Source organism: Impatiens glandulifera, chromosome 7, assembly GCF_907164915.1.
Source record: "Impatiens glandulifera chromosome 7, dImpGla2.1, whole genome shotgun sequence".
Classification (NCBI taxonomy): domain Eukaryota; kingdom Viridiplantae; phylum Streptophyta; class Magnoliopsida; order Ericales; family Balsaminaceae; genus Impatiens; species Impatiens glandulifera.
Window position 1 is genome coordinate 40,585,837 of NC_061868.1, and position 11,818 is coordinate 40,597,654.

The 11,818-nt window shown below is 27.0% G+C and overlaps 1 protein-coding gene across 1 annotated transcript; it reads right to left on the bottom strand.

Moving 5' to 3' along the window:
- Nucleotides 1-1,009: 1,009 nt before the first annotated feature.
- On the bottom strand, nt 1,010-4,748 carry LOC124909902 (homeobox-leucine zipper protein HDG8-like). Its single transcript, XM_047450531.1, has 9 exons — nt 4,645-4,748; nt 3,662-3,779; nt 2,810-3,283; nt 2,608-2,712; nt 2,311-2,523; nt 2,026-2,224; nt 1,662-1,930; nt 1,485-1,577; nt 1,010-1,390 (listed from the first exon to the last, which is right to left on the bottom strand). Exons 1-9 carry the CDS (start codon nt 4,746-4,748, stop codon nt 1,010-1,012), a joined length of 1,956 nt encoding a protein of 651 aa, XP_047306487.1.
- Nucleotides 4,749-11,818: the final 7,070 nt, after the last annotated feature.

Genomic DNA, 11,818 nt, shown 5'->3' on the forward strand with positions numbered 1-11,818 from the left:
TAGTAGATGGTGTTACTTATCAGACCAATACATAAACATAAAGTAAAATGAGAGTTATATATTTTATGAAACCATCTCAGAAATATCAATCATAACTTTCTTTTTTTTTTTATTTTGTTTTACTTTTCTTTTCAAAAAATTTCTCCCTATTTGAGGTTTTATTAGGATTGTTTTGATTTTGTTATTTTATTCTTTTAAAAAATGTTTCTCAAAAGATGTTAAATATTCTTTTCACTTTAAGATAAAGCTGTTTAACCATAAAGGATTAAAATAATTTGTTATTGAAATATATTTTTTTATTCAAAAAACATTTATTTATTTAGTTTGGGTTAATAAAAAATAACAATTTTACATAATATATTAATATATTTAATAATTTTTAAAAAAAAATTCACTTTTTCAAAAATCTATAACTAATAAATTATTTAAATAATCCCAAAAGTTATTCAAGCAACCCTACACCTTCCATCTTAATAATAATATAATTAGATTTAACACCAAACAAGTATTTCAAAGATTTCTACATTATTATCTTTTTTTTGTTTGTTAACAAAACAACAACTTTTATATCTATAATCATTTTTATCATACTTAAAAAAATGAGAGTGAAATTAAGAGATGAAAAATAAAACTTGAGCGTAATGAAATGAATATAGAATGATGAGCAATAAACTAGACCAACCATTAAAGATGATAAAAAATAATAAATTAGTTGATAAGAAAATAAATAAACAATGACTATAATATTATTTTTGTTTAGAATGGGTTCCTCAACCAACCTAATACTCATCCTATTCTAATGAGTAAAATGTATTAATTTACTATTAAGTATATAGTCATAAAGAAATTTGAATTGGTTTAATAATATGAATTGAACCCATCAATCAAAATGCATAAAGTATTTAAGTTCTCCAGCTTACATAAAAGAAAAGGAAATATCTAAGGAAATAGGTTCATAAAACCATAATATAATAGATAAAATTAAACCATAAACCATGAACCATCAAGATCACTCGGAGGGGTCAGGGCACTTGAAGGCCAACTTTATGCTGTCAACTGCCGAGGAAATGAGAGAGGTGACAATTTCCACGGATTCCGGTTCGATGTTCTTCGAATAACACATAACATGGAAAGCCACCGTAACGAGTGAACCGTTGGGCGGCGCAACATTTCTCGAAGTCGAAGCTCCTCCGAAATCCATCCGCATGCATTCCGGATTTCCATCTTTAGATATGATAAACCCTGATGGAAGAACAGTCTTCGGCCATGACCCATATAATATTCCATTAAAATCATCCCGATCAATAGGAGCATAAGCTACAACAGCACCAAGAGGATCCACAAGAGTCTCTTGGATCACACGCACAGTGTTTTGAGATTCAATGTTAGGCTGCAATATATATATATAATATGATATGATATCAATATTGCAAAAAATATATTGTCAATGGATTAATTGTTGTGTTATTGGATCTAATATTTACCTTAATAATAGAGATTGAACTATCAAGTTGATCTCCAAATTTAATGCGAGCAGTCTCTTGCACAGCTGGTTGTCCATAGCAGATAACATCCCACTAATAATTAAAAGATTTAAATTTTAATTACAAAACATTTATTAATACAAATTAAACACAACAAATGATCAATCAATACAATACCTGAGTTCTCATGTTAACATTCTGTAAGTAATCGAGAATCATTTTACATGAAGCGTCAAGCCGAAACGAGGTAGCAGCGTTGATGATCATGCTATTGGACGGGTTAGTGTTTTCTTGATCCCGGATTAAAGACAGACAAATTCCTTTGTCTTTAAGGTCAGGCATTTCCAGTTTGTCTCTCTTGCTCATGTTTGCGCAGAATTTCCTCACCATCTTGTTGCTTATTCTCATTAGACATTGTATTTCTTCTTGGGCCATGGCACCTAGCACTAAAGATATAATGTAAACAGATTAATTTCATTCTATTTAATTGCTTAATTAAAAAATAAATAAAGAAAAGAGATAAGGATAATATATATACCACCTCCAAGGTTTTGTTGGGAACCATGATCAAATTGCTTCTTCAAGATGTTATTATAAGAATCAATCCTATGAAAAGACCTTGAAAGTATCTGGACCCATCTATCTGCATGGAAGGCCAATCCCCCAAAGATAACATCTTTATAAAGAAGTTGAATTGGGTCCTTGTCTTGATCAATTTCAACATGTTCAACCCATGTCACCTACAAATTACAACAACATTAAATTAAAGGGAACCGTTTCATTTTCAAATAATCTTCATTCATTCATTAATTAAACAGTACTATACCTGAGAGACTCCAGGAGAAACATCCTTAATTATGCAGCCGGAAGGGCGCCTCCATGCCCGACAGGGGGAATCCAGTTGAAAATTGGTATTATTGAAGTCATGAGACACTTCAACTATTAGCCACGTTCCTTCAGTGACCTTTTCGCAGAATCGAACAAAGTAGAAGTCTCTTGGAACCATGGATGCAGTTGACAATTGTATTTGCTCATATTCCTGCATATATATCCAAACATGACACATATATATATCAAACCGGGTATGTCATCAATTTTAATCAATATGGCGAGTTATTTGTACCAATTTTAGAGGCCCGACTTGGCGAGGCAATACTTGATTTCCATAGTCATGGATTGTGAAGGCATTTGTTATGATGGTTGGAAAAAGATATTCAGCCCTCATTTTCTGTAAAAAAAAAAGTGATAAATATGAATAAAAACATAGTAGTATTATAAGAATTTTAAAATAAAAAAATAAAAATAAAAAGAAACATAGTACTAACCGAATCCATTAGCATCTGAGCCACTCTAAAAGCACTCATGTTCAAGGATGCTTCATATTTTGATGATTCAATGCGAGTACGCAATCCATTATCACGGTGATTTTTGCGGATATTTCTATTCATGAGTGTTACTTCGTATATCTCCCTATTAATGATACATCTTCCGTCCGACACATCTTTTACCCAAAACGGCTCGTTTAGATGAAATAGGCACATTAGCTCATCCCTAGCCAGCCTGACTGTTTCTGTCATGTTCAACATCTCAAAATCTAAATGCTGGTTCATATTTGTATTAACAGCAATCAAATTTCCATTAGCAACGATAGGAGCATTAGAGACGATATGATTGACCGGTTCCATTGATGACTGTCCTATACATGCTCCACTTCTCGAGTACACATGCGACCTTTGCATTGAGAGGTTCTCAGCTTGTAGCATTTGGTTTTCCTCTTGGGGTGTTGACGATTTCTTCTTCTGCATACAAATATTTAGATACTAAAAGACTTAGGAAGAATGTAATTTTGTGAAAGGAAAAGAGGCTCATATTACATACCTTGTTTGTAATTGTAAGAACTTTTGAGTTTACCGCAATCAATAAAAAAAATATTATTTGTAATAATTACCTTGTCATCATTCTTTCAAATCAATTGAATACAAATCATATCCATTTATAGTTGGTTATTTAAAAATATTACAAATTACGATAAACAAGATATATAACGCATGTGTTCGACTAACCAACTGATGCCCAAATAATATCATTCATAAACATAAAAAGATATACTAACTCTATTGAAACATATACTAAATCTATTGAAACATATAATTATATGAATTTTTTGAGTTATGTACCTTAAGAGCAGTCTTCTTATTTTGGAACCAGGACTTTACTTGATTTGGTGTGAGTCCAATCTCCTTTCCGATTTGACAACGATCATGTTCGCTCGGATGTTGATGTTGATTGAAGAACCTTCAATTTTAAAACTCATAAAAAATAAGTATTCATTTATATTTACATGGAATAAAAAAAAGAGAAATAAAATAATATATATTTAAAAAAGTCAATTCCTTGTATGTGTGTTGTGCTTCAACATTTTTTTTCTTTGATTAACTCTTTACCTAAAGAATTTCATTCATGTGTTTGATTAATTTTGTCAAACCAAAACCATATTAAATGATTCCATCTTTGAAAAGTTATTAAATTATTGAATTTTAAAATAATTCCTTCATTACAATAATTTGTAATTAATTAATTTATAATAAAGGAAAAACAATCAAATTGATAACTCTATTAATTTAAAATAAAAGTACTTTCTTGACAAGAGATTTACAATAAAAAAAGGAATTATGTATATAATAATATAATAATTAATTTAGATGTGTTACAATTTTTTTAAAGAATAAAATCATTCATTAATACCACAATTAATAACACAATCGACAAAAATGTAACGAGAAATTGATCATTGTTAATCAAGTTTTTAAACATTAAAAAATATGAATTTGTCGTATCCTCGTAGTCTCATGATTAATTTAGAATCAATAAATTTCATTTTTAAAAAATAAATTGTAATGATTTATAAATCTAAGATCTATAATAGATCAAAGTTACCCTATCATAAAAAAAACAAATCTTAAAAAAAGGTGTTATTTAAAATAAAATTAGAGTTTTTGATCCAATCAACTAAACTTGATTTAAAATAAACATGTGATTGAATTTAAATAAAGAAATTAACCAAACTATTCTAGATTTATTTATTAAATCAATGAATATATTAACTCATTAAATAGAAAAAAGGAATAGACGATAAGAAATGAGAAATAAGTATTCATACCCTTCAAGCATTTGAATCTGATATGGACTATGCCGATAATTAGACCATATCCGCCTTCTTCGTGAGGACTCTGGAACATCTCCTTCATTCCTGTCTGAAGTCATCTCTTTTTCTATTCTTTCAAAATGTGTGATAGAATTATTGATTATCTTCCCTTTATATATAATTATTTTCTCTTTTAAAATGATATTTTTTATTGTTATTACTTTTTCAATTAATATAATAAAAATAAAAGTAAAAGTGACCTCATTTAAAGAAATAAAATATTAAAAAATTAGAAGATTATAATTTTACAGGTAAGATATTTATTAATATGACAAAGATAAACATATGTAGCCATTAATCAGTAAGTTATTTTAAAATTAATTAATTTTGACAATTGTGTAACAGGTGTCACAAAGTCTTTTATGGGGTGTAATAACCAACATTAATTTTTGAAATTTAAATTATTACCAAGATTATATAATCTTAGTGAAAAAGTAATTTAAGCACTTATCTTCTAAATCTTCTATAGATTGTGTAAATTAATTATGACATAAGAGCAAGACTATAATTTGAATATTTTATTATTTGATAGGATATATAAGAAAGATAATTATTTTATACAAAATGAAAATCATAAATTTTATTGTTGAAATTAATAGTCATGCAATTTTTTTTAAATATTCTGATTAAGACTGAGTATTGTAATTTAATTTATGAGTTACCAAAAGTATGTTATACCATATATACTAACGGGTCACATGGTAATTTAATTTATGAGTTACCAAAAGTATGTTATACCATATATACTAACGGGTCACATGACAATAAAAATGTCAAAACTAGATTGAACTCGGATTTAAAAAAAAAAATGTTTGATAATGATTTTGTGGAGTTAGATTTTATTTTTATTTTTTGATAAAAGACTTGAATTATATTAATATATAATATTTAAATAAAAATATTAATTTAGTATTTTGGTAAATAAATTGAATAATTTGATAAAATAAAAAACGAGTTAAATAATTTTTAATTATGTTAAATTATTTAAATAACTCTAATAGAAAAAACAACAAATTGTGCATAAGTGAATCCCATGAGAGATACATCTATTGAAAAATATTATTCATAAACTTTGTTGATTGTTGTTAGATTGATTATAGGGTTTTTGAGTGTGATATGATACACTAATCCACATATTATTGTTTGTTGACTACGAAGTTTGTAGACATTTTTATATTTTTTTTTATTAATGATCGATTGAGATTATTATAGGGTGTTGATATTTATATTATACTATTGTGATTTTTCGTTGTCTATAATATTGATTTAATAGTTATTTTTGTTAGTCAGATATAAATTATTCACTTTTTGGTTATCATGATTCAGACATACTAAATATGATTGTTTATTGATTATTGTTGTCAGTTAATTTTAGGGTTGTTAAATTTGTATTATTTAAATTGATATGTTTAATTTTTGTTTGCATATCATAATTGTATTTTATCTGTAATATTAATTCACCAATTTTTTTTTTATCATTTACAAAATTATTAACTTTTGCATTATCTTATAAACTTTTTCATTATCATGATTCGTATACACAAACATATCCTTTTTATTGAATATTACTACGAGTTGATTATAGGGTGATTGAGTTTTTAGATTTTCTGAATCTGTTTATTTTGTGTGTTTGTCGTATTGTTGTGTCGTATATATAGTTAGTTATATTTATTATTGATTTACCGATGATTATAATTATAAGCTTGTTCATAATTTCTACTCTCGTGTCCTGAAAAGTTAGGGTTTTTTCTCTCAACATCCGTCTTCGTTGGCTTAACATTCGTCATCGTCGGTTAGTTATACCCCATGGTTATCCATTATACTTTCTTGCAGCCAGAAATTCTAGAGGTATTTGTTTTGATTAAGTATGTTTAATATATTTACTAATATAAAGCAATGAAGCGATTGCAATGTGGTTTACATTTAACAAACTTTATAATTTAAGTGTTTAACTATAAATATTCTTCAGAATCAAGAATCACTAACGACTAGAGTTATTCTATAGATACGCATAATGAATTTAAGTTTTACTTATGCGTATTTATAGGTATGTAACTGTTTTTCAATAGATCCGACTTTATTCTCCGTCCACTTGCTACTAACAATTGGGACATGGATTCTATAGATAAGCATAGGAAATTGTTGTTAGACTGATCCTTCATTCGTTTTTGATCCTTCGTTTCGACCATCGTGGTGCTATGACACCACTTATTATGTGTTTGTAACTAAGTTGAGAAGAGAAGTATATCTCAGAGGGTAATAGTGTTGTGAATTATTTTGAACTTAACAAATTCCTTCTAGTTGGCCTAATAGACTAGGACCTAAAAGAAAATAAGTTTAGAGTAAAAAAGTAAATAAATAACAAAAATTTAAAAACAAATAGCAATCGAACAATACAAATATGAAAATATTGGACGAATTTTGTTTAATTTATTTTATTTTTTAAAATATCAAATTTATTTGAAGCATAGGTGCGAATATCTCGTTTTTACCTCTACTTTTTTTTTTTAATAATAGTGAAAGACACAAATTTGAAACATTGAGCTCCTTTTGATCAATTTATTTTAATTTTTAAAAACAATTTTTTATATTAAAAGATCGAGTTTCAATTATATCAACATTTGCACGATTTTCTCGGTTTTTAGAACGTTAAGTTATGTTTCTCTTTCGGAGTGTGACTAATTCCCATATGTTAAGCACATATCCCGCAAACTCACTTAACCAATTAGTCTGGTGAGCGGAACAACAGAACTCGTCGTCTGACGGACTCAAACTCAAAACCTTGGAGAGGCCTATAGATATTCACGTCTTGTTGTCACTAACCTATAAGAGTGAATGATTTTCTCGTTTTTACATCTACTTATTTCATAATATCATTTTTCCTTCATTGAACTCTCGATATCGAATTTTATTTAGATTTTAGTGTCTTTAAAAGAAAAATCTACATAGTGAATGTCTTGCCCAATTTATTTTTATAAAATAAATGATTTTAACTAAGTTAGACTACTTATGTGTTTTTGTTTAGAAGAATCAAGTCAAATTTAATTTCAAATGTCCCGTTGATTAATGTTATTAGGGATTTTGATTAGGTGATTGTTTTGATTTTAGTTATTTTATTGAGATTTTGTTATATTTTCATGTGGTATTTTAAAAAATGTTCTCTATACGCATAAAATAAATTTTTTTTATTCATAAATATTTAAAATATTTCATCAACCCAAAATCCAACCTATATTCAAATTGAATAGTGTAAGGAAAATATTATAAATTTGGTTTGATTATTGAATTATTTTTTTTAATTAATTTTTTCTTCGAAAAAATAGTTAAAAAAACCTAAATCCCAACACGGCCTAAGATATTAGATTAACATTATTTAAAGGTAGCAACATTGACAATTAGGCCATTGGATGGATTGACCTTTTCTTGATCCCAACCTAAAGAAAGACACGTATTATTATCTTTGGATTGATGCATTTTAAATTTGTCTTTCATGTTCAAATTTGAGCAGAATCTCTCCATCATCTTGTCAGTCATGCTAATTATGCATTTTCCATAATCTTCCGTTCCGTTATGGCCTTTAACACTAAAGAAACAAATATATAATGCAAATAAATTTATTTCATTTTATTTTCTTTTCAAAAATGAATTAGAGATAATATAACACCTCCCATATTTAGGTATGACAAATTTTCGGGGTATGTGACGAACGGGATCAGAGCTCGCCCCGAAAATTGGGTACTTAAGGAACCTGAAATTTTGAGTCCCAAACCGACTATACCCAGACCCGACCCGGACCCAATTTATAATAAGGATCCGATTGTTTTTTAAGAAATATTTTTCATAAATTTGAACCGAATTTGTATTATATATATAAATTAAAAACTTTTGACTAATTAAATATTTTTTTACTTGTTTAAGTTAATTATTATAGGTTAAATACTTATTTTTAGTAAATAAAAAATAATTATTATAATATTTGTTATTACTAATTTGTTGTAAATTAATGTTGTAAAAATATTAAAATAAAAAAGAATTATGTGTAGAATATTAAAATTATATTATTTTTAAAACATAACAAATCTTAAGTAAAATTTTATACTTAAGATTATGAAAATATTGAAAAGAATTTAGGAACATACAAAATTAAATATGATTTCACTAAATTATAAATTTGAATACATCTCAATTATTATATTTGAAGAATACAAAATTTTATAATCTAATAAAATCAAACAAATCCTTATTTGAAATGAATGAATGTTTTATTTAGATTCCAGAAAATCAAGTAAATCTTATTATAAATTAATGAAATCAAATATATCCTTAATTTTATCTCTCTTCTCTTCAAATCTTTCAATAGAAAATCTTTTTTTAAGGGTAGAGACAAGTGTTTCTCTGTCTTTCGACCGACTGAAACTTATTTATTTATTTTTTTCAATCTAGTTCCAGATATCTCTTTCATTTCTATCTCATCTATCTCATCTTTCGGTTGAAAACTTTTTTTTTTTTTTTCCAATCTCGGGTCCTTGAGTTGCACGAACCACCTAATCGGATAGATCTCGGGTCCTACAAGTTTTAGGATTTTTCGGGTACCCGGAACCGATCGGCTCTTACCCGAATTTACCCGAAACCGAAAATCAAGTTAATTACCCGAACCTGGTTCGGTTCCTTCGGGTACCCGACCCGTCGGGGCTCTGGTTTGGATTGGTTTGGATTGGAATTTGTATTAACAAGAGAATTAACATTAGCGACCATATAATTGATTGGTTCCATTGATGATTGCTCTATAGAGGCGCCATTGGAGTGATCCAAGGATGAAACAAGCATTGATATCATAGTATTCCCATCCCCTTAAGAGAATTATAGGTATCATAGTACTGATTCGGCCTCCCAATTATAAATTTACATAAATCAATACATTTGAGAAATCCAAGTTAGGATTTTATAACAAATAAGATACAAAATATAGTTTTAAGGGAATTGAATGAGTTAATAAATGAAAGTAAATAATTGAAGTCAACGTGTTTCCTCAATTGCAAGTTATCGGCTTGAAGCTCTTACATTAGCAAGCTTAATTAGCAATTACAAGTTTCATGATTTTAGGGTGAACAATTAAAAAAATCCTATAAATATATAAATATATGATATATCATAAATAAAAGTCATACAAATTATTGAAAGATGGTTATTAAAATAAAAATTGAGATTTCTAAATCTTGCAAACTAAATTCAATTTTAGAGCAAATATGTGCTCCTTTCTTAAAAAAAATGTTTAATCACATTTCAGAAAAATATAATTATTCATATTCTTTAAACATTTTAATCTGATATGGAGGATGACAAAGATTGACAAAGACTGGAGGTGATTCGGTCTGCATTCTGGAACATTTCATCGTTCGAGTTTGAAGTCATCTTTTTTTTTCTTATTTATTTCAAAAATATTTTAATAGAATCATTGTTCTCTTTATATATTATTAATTTATTTTTAAGTAGTTTTTATTTTGAATAAAGTAGAACTAACATGATACCCACGGGTAGGTAAAGACTTCCACTTAAACTAAGTTTTTTTTTACTAGTAAAATAAAGAAGAAGAAAAAGAAGATGTGCACCCCATTTAAAGGAAGATAGAGATTATAGAAAATAAAATATTACAATTTTACAAACTAGAAATCAATCACTTTACAAGTACTTGATTTATTATCACTCAGACTTATAGAAAAATATATGAAATTGAAATTAAAATCCAAACAAAAGCCAACAAAGACCCGACAATTCGGATACTTTGAAAATTAAACATCATTATATATATATGTTAGATTACTAGTTCAAAACATACCTATAGCATTTTTAATTTTATTTTTAACCGTTCTAAGTTTATAAGCGAGTCAACCCACAATACGACCTAAAAATCCCTTTATTCTCACATACATATCCAAATTAACCATAACTCTTTACCCAACAATCTAGACACTTTGAAAATTAAACATCATTATATATATATATATATATATATATATATATATATATATATATATATATATATATATATATTAGTTAAAAAAATTAAACTTATTATATATTATTAAAATGTAACGCGTTCATCAACTTTGGTATTGAATTAAAAGTATAAAATCTTATTAACCTATTTGGTTAAAGAGTTTTTTTTTTGTTAGGTTTTAAGTTTGAAACATACATATAACATTTTTTATTTTATTTTTAATCGTTTTAAGTTTATGGGCGGATCAACCCACAATCCGATCCAAATATTCATTTACTCTCACATATATATCCAAATTAACACAGCTCTCTACCCGGAAATCCAGACACTTTGAAAATTAAACATCATTATATATATATTAGTTAGTTAAAAAGTTAAACTTATTTTGCTAAAATATTTTAGCGTTCATCAAATTTGGTGTTAAATTAAAAATATAAAATCTTATTAACCTAGTTTGTTATAAATTAAATGAAATTTGTTATATAAAATGTATTGTTAGATTGCAATATCGAAACATATCTATAGCATTTTTAATTTTATTTTTAATCATTTTAAGTTTATGGGCGGGTCAACCAACAATCCGACCGAAATATTCATTTAATCTTTTATATATATATTAATTAGTTAAAAAGTTTAACTTGTATTGTTAAAATGTCTCGCGTTTATAAAATTTGGTGTTAAATTAAGAGTATAAAATTTTATTAGCCTAGTTGATTAAAAGATTGTATGTGTTAGGTTGCAAGTTCGAAACATACATATAGAATTTTTAATTTTATTTTTAACCGTGTTAAGTTTATGGGAGGATCAAGAACAATCTAATCCAAGTATCCATTTACTCTCACATATATATCCAAATTAACCACAACTCTCGACCCGACAATCCGGATACTTTGAAAATTAAACATCATTATATATATGTTAGATTACAAGTTCAAAACATACCTATAGCATTTTTAATTTTATTTTTAACCGTTCTAAGTTTATAAGCGGGTCAACCCACAATACGACCTAAGAATCCCTTTATTCTCACATACATATCCAAATTAACCATAACTCTTTACCCAATAATCTAGACACTTTGAAAATTAAACATCATTATATATATATATATTAGTTACAAAAATTAAACTT